At 33.8% G+C, this 13,085-nt stretch overlaps 2 protein-coding genes across 2 annotated transcripts; both read right to left on the reverse strand.

Annotated features, from left to right (window-relative positions):
* Nucleotides 1-6,090: 6,090 nt before the first annotated feature.
* LOC138307514 (leucine-rich repeat and death domain-containing protein 1-like) lies at nt 6,091-10,655 on the reverse strand. The gene is made up of 2 exons (XM_069248303.1): nt 10,519-10,655; nt 6,091-10,139 (listed from the first exon to the last, which is right to left on the reverse strand). The coding sequence occupies exon 2, from the start codon at nt 8,674-8,676 to the stop codon at nt 6,682-6,684; it is 1,995 nt and encodes a 664-aa protein (XP_069104404.1). The 5' UTR covers nt 8,677-10,139; nt 10,519-10,655; the 3' UTR covers nt 6,091-6,681.
* LOC138307101 (leucine-rich repeats and immunoglobulin-like domains protein sma-10) lies at nt 8,752-9,949 on the reverse strand. Its single transcript, XM_069247732.1, has 2 exons — nt 9,167-9,949; nt 8,752-8,760 (listed from the first exon to the last, which is right to left on the reverse strand). The coding sequence occupies exons 1-2, from the start codon at nt 9,947-9,949 to the stop codon at nt 8,752-8,754; spliced, it is 792 nt and encodes a 263-aa protein (XP_069103833.1).
* Nucleotides 10,656-13,085: the final 2,430 nt, after the last annotated feature.

The following is a 13,085-nucleotide window of genomic DNA, read 5'->3' on the forward strand; positions in this document are numbered from 1 at the left end:
ATGGAGGATAAAGAACAATGATTGACCACCCATGTAGTTAGCTTCATCTATTGGTCATCACGTTGTCGTAGAGTGTGTAACCGAGGCCGGTCTTCCAAACGTTCTACTCATCAATGTACATGCCCTGGATCAGCATCCTCAGTTGTCAGTGGACAATACCTACATGCTGGTTGTCTAGGGACAGCAACTGAATGTGTTCCATTGTGTTTTAAAGACTTTATGGAAGATTGTGCACTTTCATCATGGAGATCGTTATTTCATTGAACTTTTGAAATTACCTATGTACAGAGAACCAATTCATTATTGCATTTTCAGAACATGGTAGATTCATTATGGATCAGATCCACATAGAAAATACTAACATTGATTATAACTGCCAATTAACTTGGACTGCTGAAATGAATTGTGAGGAAAGCTAAAATTCATTGAACCATCAAGGACTTCTTCAGTGAATTATGAATTTGATGGAAAGTCTCTTTCATTGCAATGTTAACACTCAAAAAGAAACTATCCATTAAATTTCAAACCTAGGGAAAGACTGTTTCTTTGAAGCACAAATCCTCTGGAACTAGGAATTCTTCATTGAATTATGATGCAGCAAATGGTGTTTATTGAAGTGACAACCATTTGAAGAAGATTGATTATGTGATCTGTGAGATCTCACCCAATGACCATTTGCAATTGGTACAGGGTTGAGTCTGTAGAGTATACAAGTAAGCATTTGGTTGTCCAGTATCTTTGCAGATGTAGTATGGTCCAAAAAGAGATGCCCAATTCATGAAAGTATAAAACATATTTCAACCGATTTATGTTTTGATTTAGTTCTATCGTCATTGGTGTGGAAACATTGTCTGCTTCTGTTCGTATAGCCTCTTAATATATCTGTCGCTGAATGGAAGCATTTTGTTTTTATTTTATAAATAAATGATGAATAGTGCTTTAACATACATGGTGTCAAAGGTTAAATTGAATAATTGCAAGTAGTTATATCACCCATCCCTGTTGACACATTTAGACTCTTCTAATTCAAGGTCTAGAACAGTTCATTTTGAAATTTCAAGGGTGAATTAATTAAAATATAACAATTATCTGCTGAGCAGAGTAATATTGTTAAATGTTTCTTATACACTATGTATATTGCTGTACCACAATATTCATTATATATATGTAATTAGTAGATTGTATTCAGTTCTCTACAATGCAATGCATAATAATTCAGAAAGAAAATGAATGTATATGATATTGTACTATGAGTTATAATGTGAAGTTAGGTGATTTAATATTGTATTACTAGTATGACGAAATCCTTGATATGCAATTGTGTAAGTTACAAGTTGTTACTATGGTAACCTAAAACTGCACTTCCGCCTAGAAAATCTCTTTTACTGAATATGTAAGATTTAAATAAGATAATAACTATAAGGACACCAGGTGTTTCATATATCAGATATTTATTATCATATTTGAAATAGAAATAAAAATGTTTCTAATACAGTCCCAACCTGCTATAAAATTAAGGACGGTTTTATATAAAGGTCAACCCCTGTTGGTGCAATTTACTATATAATTGACCTGTATAAAGGACACATGTAAAGGATATTTTTGCTGTGTCTCTTTTTTTGTCTTTTATAAACAGGTTTGAATTATTAGATACAATTCGGATGTAACAATATTTCAAATACACTTGAATTTAATGAAAACTTCTTTCAGTAGCATTGCATTTAGTTCATATTTATCTCATTTTATCAAAAATGCTGATGTATTTATAATCACAGGATCTATGATAAAACTTCATGTTATGAGAAGATATTTCAAAATGAAAGATCATCATATGAATAATATTTCTTAAAAAATGTTTCAGTTCTTTAAAGTGCATTTCCAAATATTTCTGCAAAAAATATAGAGAAAATCATGGTGGAATGCTGTGACTGGTACATTGTTTCCAATAGCAGATCTGATTGTAGCAGCTTAACCAGAATTCATCAGCTAAAATATGTTTGTGCCTTTGTTTTGCTATCTTTAGTATTTTACATGAAATGGTCCATCTCTTACAAGTTTGCTCAACATATGATTTCCAATTGATAGTAGAACCTCTGCTATTGCCTGTGAACATTTTTATTTCTATTATATGCATTAGAATCAAAATAATTAACAATCAATGTTAGTACCATTGTGTTATGGTGACGAGAACTAGCGATCTGATTGTATATCAGGACTAGATATACGTTTGATCTACATATACTTACAAGCATGCAATCTGTGCTAAACAAATAATTATTCAAACTTTCATTATAGAATCTGACTGTTACTTAGTGATATAAAATGACCAATGATGTAACATTCAGAGTTTCCTAACATATTTTGACTTAACAATCTATTAAGGGAAGCTTAAGAAAATGTCAGTCCATTTGCATTGAAGAATGAAAATCTGTACTTTAATGGATTATTTCAGGGAGCAAGGTTCCATATATACATAAGTCCTGATAGACAATGTAGATAGATGTATTTAAAAACAATTATGAAAGTTAACATTTAGTATATACCTGTAACCATGGTATGTGGCTGATCTACTAGGTACTGAACTACTGATCAAGGGCCTTGAATTGTTGGTAGGTAAACTGAACCACTCTAGGATGGTGATGTTGTGTTCTTGTAATATTTACAGAAATACAGGCCAGTCAAGGTCATATTTGGGTCAAAAAAATAAAAGTTCTTGTATCGGTATTATTTCCCAGTTACAAATTAGTGCTGCTACCCAAAACGTTTATGGTATATAAATCTGGTTTGTTATAACTAGTGTTTTTAACCCAAAAGGTTTACCCATCAGTTTTTTTCTGACAAGCTCGTTTATTTGATGTGCCCTCACATTATACAAATTAAGATGTTTTAATTAGTAATGAGCATGCATGATTTATTTTCAACTTTTTTGGAAATATATTGCTGTGCATGAATGTTAAGGACTGAAATGATATAAATGCAACCAGGAAACACATTTTTTTTTTACAAATTTCTCTAATTACAGTCATGTGATAGCATATAATGTACATATTAATTTGATAAATAATACAAGTCATGAAATATAATGCGTACATGTACATCTGGATTTTTTTAAAATCATGTTTTCACATAAACACTGTCACGTTCCTGATGCTTCCAAAGGCTTAAAAGATGATCCATGAATCTAAATCCTGCGAATATGTTCCAAACAAAATCGCAAGATTTACACCCGTAAAATTTAAAGACCATACAATAGACAACCCAGCTATGTGTTCTAACGTGTTCCTCGTTTGAATCGTGAGTGTTGTGAATAGTTATTGGTGCTTTATATACTTGCTGTTTCTGAACAAATTGTCATTCAACTTTTCAAGATTTATGCTTCAGGTTCCATTAATTTCGTTTTTTCGATGAAATTCCAGATTATGGTCACTTCCATTAGTACTAAGTATTGATATGCCTGAACCATTTCTAAAGCTTGCTTGAACTTTCAGGTCATAAGTTATTCAAGTAATTGTTTTGGTAATTTTTGCATGATCTCTCCATTTCAATCTCAAAATCAATTAACCATGTCACTTATCAAAACATTTAAGCTTGCATTTGACTATGGAATTCGAAGTATAAAATTGATTTGGCTTTGATGCAATGAAATGCAAGTGTTCATAATAACAATGTTTTATTGATAAATTTTTTAACTTTATTAATTTTGTAAGTGTCTCTTTAAATTAATGAAAAGGTATTCAAATGAGAGATCCACCATGTAAAGAAGCTGAGGAATTCTTTCATTTAGATTTCTGTTTAATACCCGTCATACCAGGGTCGGCCTTTATCGGATAAAATTTGAATATATAGACAATCGCTTCTTCCAATAAAGTATGATCCTTTCATTATGATTAAGAAGCATATTATCTACATTGCAATAGACCTTTATTGAATTAATTTGTCTTTTCCGCTGCAGTATACTTATCATACAGTACAAATTATCTCGGTGAGTTTTAAATATTGTTGTTTGTACTGTATTTGCTTTCTAACATATAAATGTCCTTGCTTCAGTCAGCCAGTCCTAATGTTTCTTCATCTCCATATAAGGGTTAGTGTATCTTGACAGAATGAACTCGCCAGCCTGTAGTCTTATCATTCATACTCAACTGTCACTCCAAATCGTCCTGATCGGCACACTGATCATTGATTAGTATAATTCTGTCATGACCATATTCATCATTTAAGAATCTGTTTTATCATATCTTATATTATGCATCTTACATCTTTGTTTGATGATATGACCTATGTTAGATTGAGAGTAAGGCATCAGTCATTTTGCTTCATATGTACTAGTCATTTTGTAGCCAAATATTGGACTCTATATATAGAGTTGATTTACCGTAGCTGTACAATTGTAGCTTATGTTTTTATAAAGTCGATGTACTTATAAACGACATATGGTTCATAGGTGATATGGACGATAAAAAGGAATAAAAAATGATAATTTACTTCATATTTTACTTTTGTTGTTCTTTACAGGTGGTCACAATCATGATTTATTTTTGGTTGCACAAACTCATTTAGGATTTTCACTTTTCTTGCCCTGTATCGATTTTTCTCTTATCACAGAATCTTCATTTTCTTAAAGGTATTCAGTTAAAGTTATCCACGTTGCATTTTTGAACTAATAAAAAACAGTAAGTCGTTATGTGAGCATTTCAGATTTTGACAAATTTACAAACAAAGGAGTTGTTGATTTCTCAGAAATTTACAGTGATCTTTCTCAAACTCCATATTGAAGCTTACATGTATGCTTACAGAAAGCTTACGTGTGCAGCAATATTGCTGCAATATAACAGCTATATTGCAGCTCACTGATCTGTGTGTAGCAAGTTACTGCAGCAATCGTGCAGGTTAATCCGGCTAGCCGCACCTTTCTGGTATTAAAGATGTAGCAATATATCTTGGTTAAACTATATGGCTGCAATATTGCAGTTTTTCTTTCAAAGCCATTGTGCAAGAATAGTGACGCAAATTATACTAAAATCATCCTCCTGAGATACCATAAGGGATGTTGCAATATTTGCGGATACATTGCTGCAGTTTAAGAAAGAATTATGGCTACTAACTTCCGTTGGATTTATAAGGTATCATTCAAGTTACAAGTAGATGTAGTGAGACAGCTATATATAGTATCATTGGTCACAAATAATCGTGTATACCGGAACACAAATTTGTCATTTGATAATGTCCCACATACTCGTGTATACCGGAACACAAATCTGTCATTTAATAGTGTCAAGGTAATTCATGATTAATAAAAGCCAATTTTATCTTCAAATAAATCCAATAGGTCATTGCATAGTAATTCCATACTTGTAACAAGAATCGAAATGGCATTACATTAATACTTTTCCACTTTCTCGTTATAAGTATAGACCAGGATGAGTGACGGCTATTGTGCTACAACTATGTACGGCTTTGGTTCGGAAAATGTGTGCTACTCTGATAATTTGAGTACGAAATTTACTGTATGTATTGTAGCAATATAGCTGCAACTTGGTACAGCTTTGATGAGGCAAGTGTATGTGGCTATGGTGCGGCAAAATCATTTGTATATATTGCAGTATTGCTGCTATAAATAGCTATAGATTTCGTATGCAAATGAGTTTGCTGCACTACAGTAAATGAGATCATATCTTATCTAGGTCAACTGGAAAAATCTAAAGTTGCCAATCTTCTGTCTATACTATGTTCGTTGATCACTAGGTACCATGTGAGCGATATCGATTTGGATCATTGGATCCTTGTCTATAATGTATTTATATATTTACTTTAGTATATTTGGTACTAGACCGATGTGACATTAATAGCTGCAGGATACGCACTTCACTTCTATCACCACTAGCAATTAAGTTGTAACTGGCTAAACTATCTTCCATCGAATGGAATTGAAGGCTAGCAATGTTTTTTTTATTGATTCCATATTTTTTGAAAAATGTTACTTGCCGATTTAAGTCCACATGTACTTGCCATTTTCATGCACCTGTTCATTATCTTCTCAAAACCCCTTTATCTGACCATAACTGTTGGAATGAATGCACTATATTGACAAATGCACAATTAATTGCCATCAGAAGATATGGATGGCTGCATGTAGCCAAGACATGGTTCGCTTGCTAGCCATGCATATGCGAGTTAAATAAGAACACATACAAGTGAAAAGTGAACAGAATGATTTACACACTTTAATAAAAAACAGAATACTTTGATATTATAATAACATAGTGTATTTCCTAAATTATGTTACACTTTTAAAATGTTTGAACTTTTAACGAACAAATCAATGAGGAATACAAATGCATGAAATATAAAGTTTTCATTCATGAAAATAAAAGGGTTGTTATGGTGTTGCTAAAACATTGTGACATCAATAAAAAACATCAATTTTCAAATATTTCAGTAAGAAATGTTTTTAAACAGTCTTCTGGCCGATAGACAATTCAGTCCCTATTTCTGGATTATATTAATAGTCACTAATACATCTTTTATGATGAAGTTGCTTAAACATAGAAAATACTTAAATGTGTTTAATGATGTATTAGCCACACATATAAATATAACATTTTCTAATATGTTAGTGTCTAAAATGGCAATTCTTTCTATTATACACACAGAATCTTGACACCGAACAGGCACACCAATTCACATAGAGGTATCTAACTGTGTCGAGTCATAGTAACGCTTTACTTCGGTGTTTGAGTTAGTATTTAGCGATATATCTCCCTCGTTGTAGTTTTCATATTCTGTATTAATTTGCCCTGAAAGGTTGGGTACACTTCTGCTCTGATTGGAAACACTTTGACGTCTTTTATGTACGATGTGGATTCCAAGACCTACACATGTTGCAGTGATCAGAAGAACGGAAAGAGCAACAATTATTCCGATGTAGATATAATGTGGGGTTTCTACTTCCTTTTGTACAGAATGTTGGCCTATTGTAACATTTTGTACCACTGGCTGAGTTCTTGTTCGATCCAGAACCAAGCATTTTGTGATATTACTAATCCAGGTTTTATCAGACAGTGTTACACACACAATATCCCCTACTTCATCAGCATAGTCCAAAAGTGTTGAGTTATCGCCTTTTACTGATGAAAATTTGGCTACTCTCCGACATTCCCTAAAAACGTCAACATCCGCATTGGATTGCGGTGTGGTGTGCACCGGAGCTAACGAAAGGTCCCATGTGATGTTTTGATCTTCGCTTTTCACTACTAATCCTGTCCCACAAGCTTGAATGTTCTCTTTTGAAGAATATACGCTTGTATTTGTAACACAAAGTGGGTCAACGAGACAAGTAGTCATGTTGCCCTCGAGCGCAGACGGATACTTACACTGGATTTGGTCTGTAGTGATTGTGTAGTTCCTCAACCACGCAACAGAACAGGAACAGAGCAAAGGGTTGCCATGGAAATGGAACACAGACAAAGACGGCCACAAGGACGAACTGCCATCTGGGATAGTCAAGATGTTGTTTCCAACAAGATTTAATGTTTGCAATCGCGATAGACTTTTTATACTGTCAGGGAATGTTGTTAGACGATTAAAACTCAAATCTAGTTCTTTTAAATTAGGAAGTCCAATAAAAGCGCTTCGCGAAATAGTTGAGATTTTGTTACTACCCATGTTATTGTAAAGGAGGGTAGATGAGTTTGCAATTGGTTGTGGTATCTCGGTGAAACGGTTATGACTGACATTTAATATTTCAACTTTGTCAATCACACACGTTTCATTTCTTGGTAGGGCTAGGAAGAAATTCTTGGAAAAATCAAGATAAAGAATTATTTCCCCGAGGCAGTTACTATCTGAGAGAATAGCACAACTGGGGAATTCTGACATACGGTTCTGGGTTACGTTTACCACTACCAACGCCTGCTCTGTAAAATCAGTTACTGGGCAATTATATAGATGTGAAATCTCGGTTATTCTATTTCTGCTAAAATCAAAGACAAATTTTACTGATGGCTTACCATAATACCATAAGACGCCCTTGTTTAAGGAACCATGCAAATTCAATACATCTGTTAGCAATTCTATTTCATTGTCGAATGAAAGAAGAGAAAATGTGAATGTCAATAAATATAGATATTTTCGATTATCATCTACCATTATTCGTAATGGCGTGACATGTTTTAACGCATTATTGCTAATGTCGACAAAACTATGCATATGGCTCTCGTAAAAACAATGCATATAGTGATTGGAATAACATTCTTCGAAAAGAGATAATTCAATGGGAGGCAGTCGATGTAGATTATTAAAGGACATATTCAAATACAACAGATTTCGGCGATTGCTTAAAAGAGTCTGGACACTTGAAAAGTTCAGGTTGTTCTCAGCCAAGTCTAGATTTATCAGTTTCGTCATTTCGTACCAAATGAAAAATTCATCCACAAAATTGATGTTGTTTCCCTTCAGAGACAAAAAAAAATGCGCTTGATAACTACTACTAAAATTAAATGAACATTTAGGTAAGGTCAATATTTTATTCCTGTCCAGATTTAAATATGCATTTAAATTACCTGAAAAGGTTGGCAGATGACACAGGAATTCAGAAGGAACACAATTGTCTGCCAGATCCAAAGTGTCTCTGATATCAAAGAGTTCATTGTCTGGGATGGAAGATTGATAACACATAAAGGTCGTGTTTCTCAAGATGTTATTATACGAAAAGAATGTTTTTTTTTGTAAAATTTAAGTTGATCAATTCCATTACACTTTCTGTAGAAAACGGATTATGAGATCCGTTAAAAAAAATACAGTCTGGTATGATTTGAGGTACTTTTTCGAACAAATTGAAAGAGATGTCAATTAACTTAAAAAAGCTATACCTACTAGGAAAGAGGAATATTGACTGTAATTTATTGTGATGAACAGAAAACGTACAGTGCGAGCAAGGATCCATGGTCAGATATACACTGGTCAGAAGATTAAATGACAAATCAAGATAAAAGTTATGCCATAAATGAGTTCCTAAAGCAAGTAAAAGTTCATTAACCTTTGTTATCCGATTATGCTGAAAATACAGGCCCTGAAATGACTGTTGGTAACTGAATACTGTCTCTATCTCAGTAACCATGTTGTATGATATATCAAATGTGTGAAGGCTTGCTATACTGGATATTACATTATCATCGATGCGGTCTATTTGGTTGTGCGACAAGTTGAGATTTTGTACGCGTTGTAAATTCTCTAAAGCCAACCAAATAGTACTGGTCAGTTGGTTCTGTGATAGGTCGATGACCAGAAGATGTCTACCTGATGTTATAAATGACCTCGGATGGATATAAACAAGTTTATTTTCACTGGCGTCAAGAATTTGCAACGTTGAAAACTGTTGGAGTTCATTCTTGTTGATACTACTTAGATTATTACCGGTAATATTGAAAGTTTTCAGCAGATTCTCGTTGTGGACATCTGTGGACACGGCATGGTTTACTACACTTATTTGGTTGTACGATACATCCAAAGTTTCTAAGAAATTTGGTAAACTGTGTTCGGGAATACAGTTGATAAAGTTTTTACTTAAAGTCAGTTCCTTCAGGCGGTACAGAGTATTGACTGAGCATGCAGGGAAATGAGTCAGCATGTTGTCATCCAGGTTAAGAATCGTCAATTCCTCCCTGATGTTGGTAAATACATCACAGGACAGATGTTGCAGTCCTATGTTCTGCAGTTGTAACCGTTCCATGAAAGGTATTCCAGATAACAAGCTTTTGTGCAAATGTCTCATCACCCACTTGCCATAGAATGCCAGTGATTTAAAAGTCTGGTTGTACTCTGGAAAACTAGGCATGGTATTGGTTTGGTCCTGGTAACATGCGAGCATATCACCTAAGTGAATGTATGTACCATAGGATGTGAGGTTTGTGTATGGCTCAATCACGCATGTCGTCTCTACTGCTGGCATTGTCCATATACAGAGAATCACAGTGAAAAGAATTGTATATTCCATGTTTATAATATCCAACACACAATCAAGACAGCGCGATCATATGTTAAACTATTGCTACATGGTTCAGTGTGGTATTTTGTTCCAATTAAAGATCACAGTAGTGAAATGCTCCATCCATAACGTTGTTTTGTGAAATCAAAAGACCCTGAAACAGCACAATTAAAACACATCAGATAAATAATAAAGGACCAATTTGATATATGACAACACATATTTCTTTGTTATTAACGTCTTATTAACAGCCTGGGTCATGTAAGGACGGCCTCCTGTATGCTGTTTGTTGCGGGTATGAAGTATACAAGAAGACATGACACAAATATACCCATATTTCACTTTTTGAATTACACATTATGTGGTGAAATGATAGGGGCAATCTAATCGTTGTGTCATGAAATCGTCCAACAGGTGATTCAACCAGTATGATTACTTTCCTTTATATATGTTTTATACAGATATTATATAAAGATCACAGTGTAAAGCAGATTTATAAATATATAATCAAAATAAATATTGTTCATACTTACTCTTTAAAACGTCAATTATCATAGATCCGTAGTATAATTTTCAGTATGTCTGTATCCTCTGTTTAAAGTTACTTGGTATAATGCTGTTAAAGCCGGCAAGATATTGAGTGATTTTTATCTATATAGCAACCTGACGTCAGTGTATTGTTTAACTATAATAATGTGCACTGGAATGCAAGCCAGAAATATCACTGTCTTAATGACTTCATTGTCGTGTAAACAATACCTGCCTGTTTATGAAGACCATGGATTTGCCATACACCATGATATTACCGATGGTTATCTGTCCATAATTAAGTAATATTTAAGGAAACCACAGGCGGGTACCTACATTGTCAAACGAATAATTAGTATCGACATATTTTGGCATTTGCATAAAGTGAGTCATCTTTGGTCAAAGTCACAGGGTTCATATATATATAATTTCTTAAGAAATTTAACTTATTATAACATCTTCAATTAATTCATTATCACGCCGGAATGAAGGACTGCTAATAAAGTTCAAAGGGCGACATTGACCTTCAGTTCAATTCACAAGGATTTACTTTATTCAAAGTAATTTAAAGTCACACGGATTGACTTTGTTCAAGGTTAGGAACATCTTACCAACATGATATTTTGATACACGACTTCTTCCTAAGATCGTAGAGGTGTGGTTATAATATATCACACAATAAGTATGATAGTTGTAAACACAGGTCAAGAGTTAATGTTCCAGTTAAAGGACAATTAAAACTGGAAATTCAGTCTGTTTAATATGGACACATTTACTGACAGCAGAAAGGAACATTATATTGTTTCTTCCAATGTACACCATTCTGTTACCATCGGATCAAGTACTCATTTCTCTGCCTGTTATGTATGTGTATTTTGGGAGACTGTGGTAAACATTTCCAGTAAATCTGTGAGAGCAGGAATATATCTTCAGGTCAATTGGACCTGACCTAAAAAATTCTTGTTCTGTTTTTCAACCGTAGTGAATGTATGTACCATTGTGTGCAATGTGTGTGTATGGCTCAATCACGCATGTCGTCTCTACTGCTGGCATTGTCCATATACAGAGAATCACAGTGAAAAGATTTGTATATTCCATGTTTATGATATCCAACACACAATGAAATTCTCCATCTATAACGTTGTTATGTTAAATCAAAAGACAACACAATTAAAACACATCAGATAGATAAAAAAGGGTAAATATATATTATAGGAGAACACATATTTCTTTGTTTGATTAAGTAACATCCTATTAACAGCCTGGGTCATGTAAGGACGGCCTCGTGTATGCGGTGTGTTACGGGTATGAAGTATACAAGAAGACACAACACAAGTATAACCATATTTCACTTTTAGAATAACACAAATTACAAAATTCTTGTTCTGTTTTTCAACACAGAATTTGTATCAGAATTCCAATGTCCTTATTGCATATTGGAACTAATCGAAAAACAGGAAAACATTAAATCTATCATATGGGCATTTCAGATTTTGACAAAAAAGTTGGTAATCTCTTTGTCTCAGTAATTTCCAGTGATCATTCTCACACTCCATAATTACGCATACGCGTATAATTCTCTATATCCCTAATTGGGATGAAGGACTACTGTTGCTTGTTTGTTCACGAAAGGGAACTTGACCATTATTTAAATTTATCTAGGTCAACTAGAAAAATCTTAACTTGACAAACTTCTGCCTATGGTATGTTTGATGATCACCAGGTGGCAGGTGAGCGATATCAATTCGGATCAAATACTTGGTATATTTGATACTAGACTGATGTGGCATTAATAGCTGCAGGGTGCGAACTGTACTTCTGTCACCACTAGCAATTATGTTGTGATTGGCTAAAATATCTTCCAACGAATGGAATTGTAGGCAAGCAATGTTTGGGTTTTTTTTATTTCATATTTTTTGATAGATAGTACTTGCCTTAAAAAGTTCACATATACAGGGTGTCCCAAAAACATGTCCCAACTTTGACAGGTAATAACTTTTGCAATACTAAACTTTTTATGAAAAATCAAAATGATTTGGAAAGCAGGAGAAACCAAATTTAACTTAATTGGGTAGAAATGTAAATGTAACATCATTTCGTGTTGTGACGTCATAATAGAAATGATGACATCATCGATGATGTCACATTTTGGTGACTTTCTAGCACCATGAAGATTCAGGCTGAAGATATTGAACTCTACAATGCGGTTGTAAAACCCCCTACTTTTAATTAGTAAATGAAATGTTATGAAAATGTCATCCAGGTATGCAGTCCATCTCCAGGAGGTAGATTTATAGAATTGTGAGGTGGTGAGGAATTTCAGTGACAGAATTCATCATGTTGCGCCCATTTGTTAAATGAAAGTTATTGATTTTCTAAAAAAAAATCAATATAAGTATTAACAAAAAGATATTTGTCCGGGTTGTTATATATCGTTGTACAGAGCAGAATACTACCTTCTCAATGGTATATGGATCAAATTCCTCCGTCGGTCAAATCAGTTTTTATAAAGCGTCAAACTAAGAACATGTTTTTTGGGACACCCTGTACTTACCATTTGTATGCACCTGTT

This window comes from Argopecten irradians, chromosome 14 (genome assembly GCF_041381155.1).
Source record: "Argopecten irradians isolate NY chromosome 14, Ai_NY, whole genome shotgun sequence".
In the NCBI taxonomy this organism is placed as follows: domain Eukaryota; kingdom Metazoa; phylum Mollusca; class Bivalvia; order Pectinida; family Pectinidae; genus Argopecten; species Argopecten irradians.

Bases quoted from the DNA above. Each gene is read 5' to 3' on its own strand.
- LOC138307101 (XM_069247732.1), bottom strand. From the start codon at position 9,949: ATGCCAGCAGTAGAGACGACATGCGTGATTGAGCCATACACAAACCTC.
- LOC138307514 (XM_069248303.1), bottom strand. From the start codon at position 8,676: ATGTGTTATCAATCTTCCATCCCAGACAATGAACTCTTTGATATCAGA.